The following is a 14,635-nucleotide window of genomic DNA, read 5'->3' as shown; positions in this document are numbered from 1 at the left end:
AGACCCCAGCCTCCAGCTCAGAGAGTGGGAGTCTCTGCAAAATGACTAACGGACGTGGCATCCCGGTCCCAACTTTTGCACAGATCCAGAGCACAATGTCCTCTCCTACCTGTCTCTACCCTGAAAATTTTGCCTGGATCCCCCATCTCGTACCCCAACATATACCGTCCTTCTCTGTTTATTCATTGCTTCCCACAGTGGACTCTGGGCCTAATGTCCCAGCATGACTCAGACCCATGAGAGATGATCGAGAAGTATGTTGAGTAAACCACCTTTGTGGGCTCTAATGATTGCAGTGTGCCCTCCAGGGTCTAGGCTGTGTGGACCTCTCCTGACCTGGACCCGGAAGAATCATCTGATGTCTCTCAGCCTCTCTTTGCACTGTGCCTTCCTCCTGACATTCCTTCCTGCACTGGGGGCCTGGAGCCTGCTTGTCCTGGCTCATGAGCACAGACTACAAGTGTCTCTTCCCACCTCCGAGTTCAGGGACCTCAGCTTGATGCCCTGAAATCAGCCACGGTGGGAGTATTTACACCATGGAAATGGGCAACCACTACAAATCAGGGCTTTCCTCTTCTTTCAGGAATCCATTGTTAAGCATCTCCCAGCACACCACCCCCTTACTTTCTTTCACCCCTTGCCTTGTGAAACGCCCCCCCCAGTGAAGGGCTCGTGGCTGCTGCCTTCCCCACCCAAAAATGAAAGGAGAACTCAGACTGAGGAGGGAGGTGCCAAAGTACCAAACTTCCAAGAGTGTCAAAATGCCTGAATCCTTCTTCAAATTCTCACACTGCTTGTCTCTGTGGCCATGGGTCAGACCGTATTGAAAGAAATATGGTGCTGCCCCAGGAAAACTTCCCAGGCCAAGCTCTATGTATTGTCCAATCCCACAATCGAAACAGAAAACAGAACATCTAAAAGAGGGAATGTGTGTTTGGGATGTGGGGCTGCCTCCAAACCCATTTCTCACCCCCGCCTCTTGTATATTTGCAGGTGGGAAGCCTGTCCACCTCTTCTTCTCTTTGAAATACCCACAACCATAGTCGGTGCACCCCACACAACAACGACGACGATTCCTCCAATGTGTGGGTGAAGTTCACCTTTAGAAAATGCAAAAACAAAAGAAAACAAAACAGATGTGAAACAGGCAACTTGCCTTCCATTCTTCCACCAAGTATGCCCATTTCCGATGTCCAAATGAATGAATGATGTAATGTCTTTAAGAAGAAACTAAGAAGAAGAAGAAGAAAAAAAGAAAAAAATATATATCAAACAGCCCCCTAAGCCTATCATGTAAACCTGACATTTGTGAAATATGTAAAATTGTCAAATGAATTTCTGAACTTAACTGTATAATTGGCCTAAGGTTCCATCCTGGGGCTTTGTAAAGTCTGTCTTTGGAGTTTCTAGAAGGATCTCTACTCATATGCTAAAGATGTGTCCCAAATGGAAAGTGAAGGCATCGAGCCTCCCTCCCTGTCTGTTCAAGGACACCGTGATTCTGACCTAAACATTACCCCAAATCAGCTGCACGTTTGGTTTAATTTTGTCTCGGGGCGAATTCTCAGCACCAGTTTCTGGAGTCTGGGGCTCACGGTTTGAAATGCCGGTTGGACTCCATGCGAGACGGCATTGGGGTTGAGAGAATGACTAAGACTTATGGGGCTCCCCAGGAGCAAAGGGGGGGACGGGGTTGGGCTAAGTTGCACTGGAGCCAAAGAGGCCATGACCTTTGGATGGTCAGCTCCTGCCACCTTCTCAGGGATGCCGCCCCAGGGCAGGTTGGGACAATGTGCAAGGAGGCAGTTGGGACAAGGGGTGGAGAAGGAGAATCTTCTACAAGATCTGAAACTTCCAGGCACTCTGATCCTTGTAGTCCAGGGGGTCCATGGGGTTGTAGGTGAATTTCCAGGTGCCTGTGGGGTCCTTGAATTCTAAGCTGTCCACAGGGCTGTAGGTACCATAGCTCTGGCCTGACAGGGAGGTGGGGGACTGGGTCAGTGAGGGCCCCATGGAGGGGCCAGAAAGGGGGCTGAGAGCCGGGCCCCCCAACTGGGGCACCATGGGAGAAAGGTAGGGATCCAGGCCGCTGAAATAGGAGCTCGGCGACCCATACGCCGAGGGGGAGGAGCAGAAAGCAGAGGCGGGGGCGTAGGTCATGGCGTAGGGCGCCGACGTCAGAGAAGGGCCCGAGGCCACTAGCCCAGCCCGCTGTGCCTCGGGCAACGGGGACTCTGAGGCCGGACTCCAGATGGACACCGTGGCCACTGCCGCAGTGGGGGAGCCTGAGGGCCCGGGTAGAGGGGGGCTGTAGGAATCTGAGATGCCCAGCGGGTCTGGACAGACATCCGTGGACGATCTTGGAGAGGTGCCTGCCTTCCTCTTGGCAGGACGAGCCTTGGCTGGTGCCCCTGGGGGCTGCTGCTGCTGTTTCTGCTGCTGCCGCTGCTGTCGACACTTAGCCCTGCGGTTCTTGAACCAGACCTGGGGGTGAGAGGGGAGGTCGGGGTGGGTGAGCGGGAAGGAGGCCCGGGGGAGCCTTCATGGTGCCCAGGAATGATGACATACAGTTATGCATATATACATACAAGAATACATACATACATACTTTCATCTGTCCAATCCTATGTACAGATGTACACATACTTTCATACAAACAAGCATATATACATTCATACATACATCGTACACACATACAATCATACAAACGCACACATACACGTTTACCCATCCATCCATCCATCCATCCATCCATCCATCCATCCATCCATCCATCCAACTGGTTAATAAGCATGGATTAACCATCTTCTACTACTCTGGGGACACACAAGTGAAGCTGACATTCTAGTTGAGAGAGACAGGTTAAAAATAAAGAGGAAGTCAGCAAATCACATAGTATTTAGAAAGTGATAAATACTATGAAAGAACCAGTTGATCAAGATAAGGGCGGGCAGCAGGGTGGGGTGGCAGGGGAAGGTTGCGGCTTCAAACGCCAAAGGGGGTGTAGGTCTCATTGACTAGCAAGGTGACTTGATTGGTTGATAAAGACTTGAAGAGGGTGATGGGGAATATACCTTCCAGGTAGAGGGAACAGAGAGTGCAAAGGTCCTGAGGCAGGAGTGTGCTTGGTGGGCATGCTAGAGGAAGGACAAGGGGCCAGTGTTGCTGGAGTAGAGTGAGAAGGGGTGGGAGTGTAAGAGAAGACGCCAGCGAAATAATAGAGGCGAGGGATTACTAGGACACTTTATGACTTTGGCTGTGACTTTGCGACCTCTCCCTCTTCCCTTCACTCTGGGTCCCAGGAAGGACCAGAGGAATCCAGAGACCAGAACACCCCACCTGAACCCTGGACTCAGGCAGATTGATCTTGAGAGCCACCTCCTCACGGGCATACACGTCCGGGTACTGAGTCTTAGCAAACAGGGCCTCCAGCTCCTCCAACTGGCTTCGTGTGAAGGTGGTCCGTTCCCGCCGCTGCTTTCTCGGGGCGCCTGGTGTAGGGACAGGAAAATGGGACCTTCAGGTGACCTGAGACGCCATTCTCTTCATCTGCTGATGTGAGGTCCTGAGCGTACATGGGATGCCGAGAAGCTCCTTCTGGGTGTTCAACTGCCCAAACTAAGGGGGTGCCGATTCCCTGAACTTCTAGACCTCACTCTGTCCCCCTGGAAAATGGGGTCCCCCTTTGTCTGTCATTGGGGGGCTCATGCTTCTCCCTGAGGAGAACTGGCTTTAGCCATGTAAGGAGGTATATGAGTTTGACTTTCATCCCCTTTCTAAAATTTCTTCTGCACTAAGACATGCAGTTGAAACATGACATCTTGGATACACAGCCTATAAAAGTGGCAGGTCCATAACAGTCAACTTAATAAAGTTTTTAAAAAACACCTAAAGAATAACGCCACCAAAAACAGAGTGCTTCCTTCTTTGAGAAATAAAGCACTGCTAACAGGTGGGGATTCCTCTAGGTCCCCCTTCCAGATCGCTTCCCTCCTTCACCCCAGAGGGAACGACTATCCTCTATTTCTATGACGGTCCCTATGGTTACCTGCATCCCTAAGAGATGTGGAGGGGTGTTTGGCATTTACAGGTGAACACATTTGGCTGGTGTACGGCCCTCACGTCACCCCTGGAAGTGCCCATCCTCCTCCTGAGGGCAAGGGACCCCAGAGGTCCCCAGGAGATGGGGGCCAGCTGGGGGTGGCGGGGAGAAGGACCGTACTCACTCGGGTAGGACACAGCTTGGTGCATTAGATCCACGCTAGGGCCGCTCAGGGCCAAGGCGTTGACGGAATAGTGGGGCCCCGGGTTCATATACGCCATCATGATCCTCGAGGATGCTGGGGCCCAGGTCAGTGGGCCTGCAAGAGAAGGGTGGGTACTCAAGCACTCCCCAGTTCATCACCGCGTGGTTCGTATCCTGCCTCAGTCTCTTCTTAGGTGCGTGACCTTGGGCAACTTATCCCCCTCCTGTGCCTCAGTTTCCCCACCTATAAAACAGCCCTCTGCTTAAGGTCATCAAAGCTTCAGTGAGACTCTGTAAAGCAGAGAGCGAAAGCTGTAATGGGCATGTAAATGGAAGCTCTTATTCCTACTCTATCCTTTAAAAACTCTTCCCGCCACTCCCTTGTCTGAGATCTTTTTTCTTCTAGAACCACAAAAAAGACGTTCAGCCTCACGCAGAATCATGGTAAGTAGGGTGACCAGTTGTCGCTGTCTGCCAGGGATGGAAGGGTTTCTAGGGATGTGGAATTGCAGTGCCACATCTGGAAGAGTCCCAGATAAATCGGGATAGATGGTCACCCCAAGGGAGAGTCACAGTCAAACGACAGTAAGCGATGATCCTCCGCAACCGTTTTTGACCCATCAGCTTGGCAAAGATCAAAGAGGCTTGGGGGCTTCCCTGGTGGCGCAGTGGTTGAGAGTTCGCCTGCCAGTGCAGGGGACGCGGGTTCGTGCCCCGGTCCGGGAAGATCCCACATGCCGCGGAGCGGCTGGGCCCGTGAGCCGTGGCCGCTGAGCCTGCGCGTCCGGAGCCTGTTGCTCCGCAACAGGAGAGGCCGCGATAGTGAGAGGCCCGCGCACCGCGATGAAGAGTGGCCCCCGCTTACCGCAACTAGAGAAAGCCCTTGCACAGAAACGAAGACCCAACACAGCCAAAAATAAATAAATAAAAAATAAAAATAAAGGAATTCCTTTAAAAAAATTAAAAAAAAAAAAAAAAAAAGAGGCTTGGTACCCGCGCCTAGAGCCTGTGCTCTGCAACAAGAGAAGCCACCGCAATGAGAAGCCCGCGCAACGCAAAGAAGAGTAGCCCCTGCTCGCCGTAACTAGAGAAAGCCTGTGCGCGGTAACGAAGACCTAAAGCAGCCAAAAATAAATAAATAAAATATCATTAAAAAAAAAACAAACAAAGAGGCTTGGTAACTCCAGGGCTGGCCTCAGAGTGGAGAAACAGGTTTTCCATGTCAGGGCGGTGGCAATGTGGATGGAACGAATTGGAAACGTTTATCAAAGAAAAATGCCATCTTTCCTTGGTGCCAGGAACTTGCCTTCAATGTGCCTCGGTCACCTCATCAGAAAATGGGAATGAGGGACTTCCCTGGTGGCACAGTGGCTAAGAATCCACCTGCCACTGCAGGGGACACAGGTTCAAGCCCTGGTCCAAGAAGACCCCGCATGCCGCTAAGCAACTAAGCCCGTGTGCCACAACTACTGAGCCTGCACTCTAGAGCCCGTGAGCCACAACTACTGAGCCCACGTGCCACAACTACTGAAGCCTGCGCACCTAGAACCCATGCTCTGCAACAAGAGAAGCCACCGCAATGAAAAGCCCACATGTCATGACGAAGACCCAACACAGCCACAAAATAAATAAATTTATAAAAAAAGAAAATGGGAATGAAAATAGAACTTACATCTTTAGGTTGATGTGAGGGTCAAATGAATTAATGTGCATCAAATACTTAAAATAACACCTGACATGTAGTAAATGCTACAAAACTGTGGTCAGTTATTATTATTTGCAAGCAGATGTTTGCATAGACTTTATGCTAGGATTTTTCTTTTATTGGAGTATAGTTCATTTACGATGTTGTGTTAGTTTCTGGTGAACAGCAAAGTGATTCAGTTCTACATATGTATATTATTTTTCATATTCTTTTCCATTATAGTTTATTACAAGATACTGAATACAGTTCCCTGTGCTATACAGTAGGTCCTTGTTGTTTATCTCTTTTATATAGAGTAGTGTATATCTGTTAATCCCAAACTCCTAATTTATTCCTCCCCACCCAAGCTAGGACTTTTAATGCAGCGTATTTATAATTGCCAAAATGTGGAAGCAGCCTATATGACCACCAAAGGGGACATAGTAAGTAAATTATGTAAATTAGGTACGTTATGTTAAGGTTATGTCACATCCATGTAAGAGAATACTGTGAAGTCATTTAAAAGGTATAAGGTTGTCCTCTATGAATGGATTTGAAAAGACCTCTAGTATATAGTTAAGAAAGATTATCTTAAACTTGGCAATGAGACAAAAGGATGACAGCATGTCACTTCCTGGTTGTCCTGGAGCCTCATCTAGCAGACCAACCCAAGCATTATTTCCTTTTCTAGGGAACTGTACCTTTGTTCAATCGATTGTCCACTATCGATTAGGATCCAGACACTGACAAGGTAAATGGTAACTTCCAGAAGTTTGGTTGTCAATCATTTGTCTCTGGTAGAAAAGATAACCTCAGAGGTTAGTTTTGTTGCCCTGTAGGACTTGACTAGCTTCATATATAAAGTGACCAACTGTTTTTGGCATGCCTTTCCTGAATAATAGTGTTAACCTCTGTTCTTTGAATTCTCCTTTGAAACAGCCAGTTCCCTCATTCAGGATTTAAATAAATCTTTGACCTGCACTTATTACATGTGCCTAAGAGTCAGGCTTTTAATTTTTTATTACACTTTGGCAATAGGTATGTGTGTGTGTGTATCAGATATCCTATATTACCAAATTATATATACAATATATATTATATTCAAAGGAATATATCCTTTGAATATATATATATATTTCAAAGGAAAAAAACAGTGTGTATAGCATGCTACCATTTGTGATTTTTAAAAACAAGGCAGCAATATATACATATAAAATATATTTATAGAAATGTATATCTGTATCTGCATAGAAAATTCCCAGGAAGGACACAATATGTAGTAAAAGTGGCTGCCTCTGGGGACTTGTGTCATATCCACACCTTGTTTTTACAGTTTGGATAACTTTTTAACCATGAGTGAGTATGTTACCTTTTCAACAACAAAACCAAGAATACCATCTATTTAAAAGAGAGAGAGAGACTTCCCTGGTGGTCCAGCGGGTAGACTCCGTGCTCCCAATGCAAGGGGCCCGGGTTCCATCCCTGGTCGGGGAACTAGATGGCATATGCATGCCGCAACTAAGAAGTCCGCATGCCGCAACTAAAAGATCCCGCGTGCCACAGCTAGGACCCGGCACAGCCAAAAGAAATAAATAATAAGTAAATAAATATTAAAAGTTCTCCTTTAAAAAAAAATAAATAAATAGAAGGGAGAGAAAGAACCTTTCCAGGGCTCCCTATCGCCCTAGTTAAGATGGCCTCAGGAGACCTCTCGGCCTCTCCGGAAACTTCCAATAAGCTGTCCCAGGCCAGGAATGCCTCCTCTACCCCCAGTCCAAAGACCCCTCTCACCAGCTAACTAACCCCTTCTCCTCCTCCAGGTCACAACTCAAACATAACTTCCCAGGAAAGCCAGCCCATACCCTAGACGGGATTACAGACACACACACACAGACACAGACACAGACACACACACACACACACAGACACACACACACAAACACACACACACAAACACACACACACACACACAAACACACACACACAAACACACACACACACACACACACACTTTCTTTCTCCTGTTCTTCAGGAATCACACCTGTTAAATATGCCATATTTATGAGTTTACCCGTCTCCCCCAATGCTGTCAGCTACCTGAGAACAGAGACTAGGAATGTTTCACTCCCTGCGGTGTCCCCAGTGCCCCCCAATAAATATCTGAAAAATAAATAAATGCTTAAAAAATGGATGACATTTATTTGAGCTCCCACCCCTTCCTTCTCTCACTGCCCTGTCCTTCTCAACCCTCCCTTGGTAGGCAGAGTTCTATTTATCATAAATTGAAGTTCTGCTGTCCATTCAGTAAATATTTTTGAGAGTTCTAGGCACTAGGGATACAGCAAGAAATAAGACACAGAGCATCTCTGTTCTCACGAGATTGAACTTCGAGTTCCTGGTCAGGGAAACAAACAGTGGACAAGGAAAGAGATTTTTTTTTAGAGAATCAAAATGCTTTCGGATAAAAAAAAAAGAAAAGAAAAAGAAATGCTTTCCGAAAATTTCAAGAACTCCGAGAAAAATTAAATACGGTAATAGGAGAGGGACAGGGTTTGGGGTGAGGGTGAGGCATCTAATTTAGGTGAATGATCAGGGGAAGACGTCTCTTTAAGAAGGTGACTTTGGAGCTGCAGGACTCCGCATCAGCTGTGGGAGGACCTCGGAGTAGAGTCTCCAGGCAGAGGGAACAGCAGGTGCAAAGTTCTGGAGGCTGGAATCGTTTTGTCTTATGGAGGAGAATCAAGGTGTCCAGTGTTACTGGAGTAGAGTGACCAGGGCAGAAAGTGGACTAAGATTACGTAGGACCTGATAGGAAAGTCACGGGGATGCTCAGTGCTGATAATAACCATAAAAGTAAAAACCACCACATAAATCCTAAGAATCAAGGGGTGTCCTAGGTAGTGGCTGGTATTTACACCCTAAAGTTGTCTCCTTCCACGGAGCAGGGCTACGTGTGCAACCAACGGGATATTGTGGAAATGACAGTGTGACTTCTGAGGCTGGCCCTCTCTCTCTGGGAAATCGAGCTGCCGTGCTGAGGATGCTTGAGCAGTCCTATCTATGGAGAGGTCTGTGTGGCAAGAACTGAGGCCTCCTGCCAACAGCCATGGGAATGAACCCCCAGGGAAGCTGATTCTCCAGCCTCAGCGGAGTCTTCAAATGACTGCAGCCCCGAATAACATCTGACTACAACAGCACGAGACACCATGAGCCAGAATCGTCCAGCAACACCATTCCTGGATTCCTGTGACCTCAGAAACTATACAACATCATAAATATTTATTGTTTTAAGCTGCTAAGTTTGGGGCTAACTTGTTACACAGCCACAGATAACTAATACAATACTTCCCAGTGCAGGATGGCATTGAGTCCTCAGCATAACCTTGGGAGGGAGAGACTGTATTACTAATATGTTCACATTTTACAGGTAAGAACATCTTCAGTCTCAAGTGCTATGACCTGCCCAGGGTCACTCACAGGCTGTGAGTGGGGACCCAGGAGTCCAACCCTGGGGATCTCCTGGAGGCCCTGCTCTCCCAGCCCCCAGTCTGAGTCCCCTCTGTCCTCTTCCTCTTCTCCAAGGAGCGATGATCTTTCACCGGAGCCTCCGGAGAGAGTGGAAACAGGGAGGCTGGTGAATTTGCCCTCTAGGGACAATTTGCAGGGCTTGGAACAAGAGCCTCCACTTCCACTGAATCTGTCTTTACCACAGAATCTACATGGAGTTACCCGGCTAAGGGGTTGGTCTTCCAGGAAAGCGTAGATCTCTCTCACTGGGCTGATCCCACCCTACAGGCAGAAGATCTGAGCCTCGGGGGGAGGTGGGTGCTAGACCAAAATCAAGCAGCTGATAATGATAATGACCTTCAAGACGGAGGGTTTGCCCACTCCTCAGATCATCAAATAAGGAAGGGCGGGACCTCCCACAGTGGTTAAGAATCCACCTGCCAACGCAGGGGACACTGGTTCGAGCCCAGGTCCGGGAAGATCCCACATGCCGCGGAGCAACTAAGCCCACACGCCACAACTACTGAGCCTGCGTTCTAGAGCCCGTGAGCCACAACTACTGAGCCCGTGCGCCACAACTACTGTAGCCCGCGCGCCTAGAGCCCATGCTCCACAAGAGAAGCCACCGCAATGAGAAGCCCGCGCACCACAACGAAGAGTAGCCCCCACTCGCCGCAACTAGAGACAGCCCGCATGCAGCAACAAAGACCCAGCGCAGTCAAAAATAAAAAAATAAATAAATTTATATATTAAAAAAAAAGGAAGCGCTTGGTGGAAACGATGTTGGCAAAGAATGATAACAACAAAAATGATATCGGATGCCCCCCAAAGCCTTTCTCTGGGTTAGGCAACAGGATGAGGTTTCCAGAGCGTCTCTCCTCTGAACAGCTTTGTGTGTCAATGTCCAGGAGCACAGACAGCAACTACAATGTCTGTCTTTCATTGACAATTTACGGTGAGCCAGACAGCAACCCTTTTTCATCCTGCCGGGTGAATTTCAAGGCAATGATGTTTCCTAATCCCAGATGGTGGAGCCAGGGAAATCACCATCCGTGCCCTGGGGACCAACCAGTGGGGTTGGTGCCCTGGGGTTCAGGAGCTGTGAGGTCCAGGCTCCCACCTGAGCAGGTGCCCGGACAGGTGAGGCCTGAAGGCTCACACCCATCTTGTGGGTGGTCCTGGAGATAATCTACAGTTGGTGAAACGAAACCTTGAGGGGAGGAAGGTCCCTGCCCAAGGTCAGGCAGGAGATCCTCCAACCATAAGGACCTCCAGTTGGAATCCCCAACTGCTCAGACACAGCACCTTGGACATAAGATCTCGGGGAACAATAATCCCGTGAGAACTTCCCACGAGGTACATCCTATTGTCATCTCCATTTCCTCCACAGAGGAGGAAACTGAGGCTCAGAGAAGCAGAGTCCCTGATCCCATCACACGGGTCAGCAGCAGAGCCACAGCTGAGCCAGCACCTGCCCCCCCAGCCTGCACCCTCTTGACCACCAGGCTACGTGACCTCTTAGGAGGCTCACCAAAGGCCCACGGAGCTCAGATGTCCATTTCTCAGATGAGGAAACTGAAGCTGAGAGAGGTTCTGTCAATTCTCGAGGACACACGGGGATGAGTGGCACAGCCAGGAATAGAAACCAGATATCTGGGCCCCAGAGCCCTGCCCTTGACTCCCCAAATCTACTTGGGGTCCCCCAAAGCAGGATGAAGCCAGCCCCCTCCTCTGTCACTGCAGCCCAGGCCTGTGACATGGGCTTCCCGTGAGTCATCTGACTAGATCACCGTGGCAACTTGTCATTGTCCCCACTTTGCAGATGAGGAAACTGAGGCTCAGAGTGACCTCACACAGACCCACGTGGCTGCACATCAGCGCAGCGAGACTCCGCCCCCAGCTTTGTCCGGTCTCTGCAGCCCCCGTTGGCTGGAGACAAGGAGCTGGGTGTCGTGCTCATCACTCAAGATCGGACATGGGAAAAGCCAGAGCCTCTGGGGAAAATGAGGTCCCCAGGTAAGCAATTCACCCCCACTTTATCCCCCAATCAGTGCATTCCCAGCTCCCTCGGGCAGTCTCATAGTCTCCCCTTCTTCCCTCCTGCTGCAGCCACAAAACCTTGTCTCTTCAATTCTATTTCTGTCATTCATCCATCCATCTGTTCACCAAATATGTAGGCATCCCACATACCAGGCACTGGGAGGAATCAAGGTTCAGTGGGGTAGATGGGCCATGAGTAGATAAACACACACAGGAAGAGAGAGTTTCAGGCTGCGGGAAGTTTTAAAGAAAATACAACAGGGAGACGTGCCAGGGAGTTGCCCTCAAGCTGTGAAAAGCCCCCCAGCCCTGGAAGCTGGAGGGCTTGTTCGTGTCGCCTCCCCAACAAGATGCCCCTGAAGCTTCTGGAACCCCCATGCCATGGGCCAGCTTCCCCTGTCCGTCCGCAAACACACACACACACACACACACACACACACACACACACACACACACACCGCCTGCCCCACTGCAGTCACAGCCTGCACCGTTTCTCCAAACATCAGGACGGACCCTCTGATCCATGTAGGATTATCCAGAAACATCACACACTCCTTCTCCATCCCTGTGCCAGACGCTAAAAACACAGCCACGAATAAAATGTGCCCACCTCTGCCCCCTCCCGCCCCCTCCCTCGCCCCGCCTTCCTCCACCTCCTCCGATGCCCCTGCAGGCACTCACCTTCAGAAAGTAGGGATGAAGCTCTCCTGGTGGCCTGGGATGGAGTAGTCAGACAGCAGAAGCTGAAGGAAATGGGTCCCCTCACATGGGGAGATTTTAAGCCCTGGCTGGGAGTGATGTCATTTGCCGTGGCCTGGATCTCAGAGGGTAATCCTGGCCCGGGTGGGGACTCACTGGGCGCCAGGAGGTGACATTGGCGGGGAGGGGGAGGGGCACCCGTCTGCCTAATCCCCTCCTCGCCTCCCCACCTCCATGACATCTTGGCAATTAGGGCTGATGGGGAAGGGCGGCCCCAGGTCCCGCCTGTGATCAGGAGTCCCCATTCCTCAGGGAAGTTCTTCCTGAAGTCTAATTGGTATCCCTCCAGCTTCGGCTATTTTCCCACCAAAGAGGAAGGAGAGCGATGTTGGGTGCTCCTGAGAGATCATTCGAGAAACGAGGGTCGCGGGGCTTTCTTCTCTCTCTCTCCTGGGTCACCCTTTCTCTCCCCAACAGTCTGTCTGCCCGCTGAGTCATCTCTGCACTGTCCCACTGTTTTCCTTTCTGCCTCAGTTTCCCTTTTTCCTCTTTCTTTCCTCAGTTTCTATCACTCTTTGATATCAACTTCTCCCATCTCCTCTTCTCCCCTGGGTTCTCCTCTCTCTCTCTCTACTTGTATCATCTCCATCTCTATCCCTATCTGTCCCTCCCTCCCTCCACGCCTTTGGTCTTCATTTGGGGTTTCCGTGCCTCAGTTTCTCTTTGCTTTGACCCTCAGGTTGTGCCACTGCTGCCCGTCTGCCTGTGTACCCCTGTCTCATTCTCCAACTCTGGGTCTCTCTGTCCCTGTCTTTATTGGTTTACCTGTCTTTCTGTCTTGGTCCCTCTTGTTGTCCGTCTCTCATCCTCTCTCTGTGCAGCCCTGTCCTTGTTTTGGTCTTGGCCTCTGTCCTTGTCACCCTGTGACACCAGTCTTCCCTACGCCTTGCACCAGTACCTCTCTCCTTTATCCAACCTCTTAAGCTCGAATCTCTGTTCTTGTTACTCTCTCTCCCTTTCCCTGCCTCTTCCTCTGATTCTTGCTTTCTTTCTCTCTAGCTTCCCCCCTCTTTTCTTTCTCCCTATCTTGGTACCTCTCTTGTTCTGTACTTGTGACTATCCTTGTTTCTGCCTCCCTCTGAATTTTCTTCTCTCTGTCCTTCTCTGTCTGGATGTTAATATCTCCCTGAGCTCCTGGACCCAAATGGGTCTGTTCTCCATCTCCATCTACCCCAACATCTACCTACGTGCATGAGGTCTCCGTAATCCCGCCTTGTGGCTGGGTCATTGTGTCTCACCATAAGGGGCCCTTTCTTCCTTCACCCCCTCCCAACCCCCTGCTAGGAGAGATTAAGGCCAGTAGCCTGGCTGGGGAATCAGGGCCGGGTCTCATTAGCTTGAAGAGCCAGGGGTGACAGGGAGAGAGGGAGGGGTTGCCTGACCCTCACTGGCGGGCCAAAAGGCTACTGATGGGAGGATCCAGTCCTGTAACAGACCCTCCTGGCCCACCAGAGAAGGGAAGGAAAGCTGGATGTCAGGGAGAGGAAGAAAGAACAGGTCCTCAAAAGCCCCCGGGGAAAAGGTGTCAGCTTCTCTTAATCACCTCCCCCGAATTTTCCTACCCAGAGTCCCACCAGGCTGGGAGGGTGTAGAGAGCTGGGTTTCAGGTCATGCACGTGGCCCTGGGGTCAACTAAACTGAGTCTAAATCCAGGCTACTCCTCCCCTGAGGCAAATAGCTCTTTCTTTTCTCATCTACACCCAGTGAGCAACTCAGGAAGAAACCTTGGCAATCAGCCTTGCCTTCCTTTTTTCCTCACTTCCCTCCCCACCCCCAGCTTCCCCACCCCCACCCCCAACCAATCTTCCCGTAAATCCTGTCATCTCTTCTTTCAGCTAATTGTTCAGCTGAAAACTGCAAAACACTGCCGGGAGAAAGTAGACTCGTCAATAGCGACATATACGGGCGGCCCTCTGTATCCACAAGTTCCGTATCCGCAGACTCACAACCGAGGATCAAAAATACTTGGGAAAAATTTTTTTTTCCAGAAAGTTCTAGAAACTTGAATTTGCCACGTGCCAGCAACTATTTACATAGTCTTTACACTGTATTTACAACCATTTACAAAGTGTTTGCTTTGTGTAGGTATTATAAGTAAGCAAGAGATGATGTAAAGCACACAGGAGGACGTGCATAGGGGACATGCAAATACCGCACCATTTTATATAAGAAACTTAAGCATCCTTGGATGTATCTGTGGGGGACTTTGAACCAATCCCTCGTGGATATGGAGGGATGACTGTATCATGTTCATGGATTGGAAGACTGAGTATTAAGATGTCAATTCTTCTCAAACTCATCTTTATTCTTTTATACAATTTTTAAAGGTTACTTTCCATTTACAGTTATTACGAAATATTGTCTATATTCTTCGTGTTGTACAATACATCCCTGAGCCT

General features: G+C 49.5%; 1 protein-coding gene across 1 annotated transcript; it reads right to left on the bottom strand.

Annotated features, from left to right (window-relative positions):
* Positions 1 to 1,832: 1,832 nt before the first annotated feature.
* Positions 1,833 to 12,197, bottom strand: CRX (cone-rod homeobox). Its single transcript, XM_027079268.1, has 4 exons — positions 12,159 to 12,197; positions 4,227 to 4,361; positions 3,340 to 3,491; positions 1,833 to 2,484 (listed from the first exon to the last, which is right to left on the bottom strand). Exons 2-4 carry the CDS (start codon positions 4,324 to 4,326, stop codon positions 1,837 to 1,839), a joined length of 900 nt encoding a protein of 299 aa, XP_026935069.1. The 5' UTR covers positions 4,327 to 4,361; positions 12,159 to 12,197; the 3' UTR covers positions 1,833 to 1,836.
* Positions 12,198 to 14,635: the final 2,438 nt, after the last annotated feature.

The sequence above is a fragment of the Aethalodelphis obliquidens genome, unplaced genomic scaffold, assembly GCF_003676395.1.
Source record: "Aethalodelphis obliquidens isolate GAN/ISIS:26980383/991018 unplaced genomic scaffold, ASM367639v1 scaffold43, whole genome shotgun sequence".
NCBI lineage: Eukaryota > Metazoa > Chordata > Mammalia > Artiodactyla > Delphinidae > Aethalodelphis > Aethalodelphis obliquidens.
Note: the sequence above shows the minus strand (reverse complement) of the source record. Positions and strands in the feature narration are given on the sequence as shown.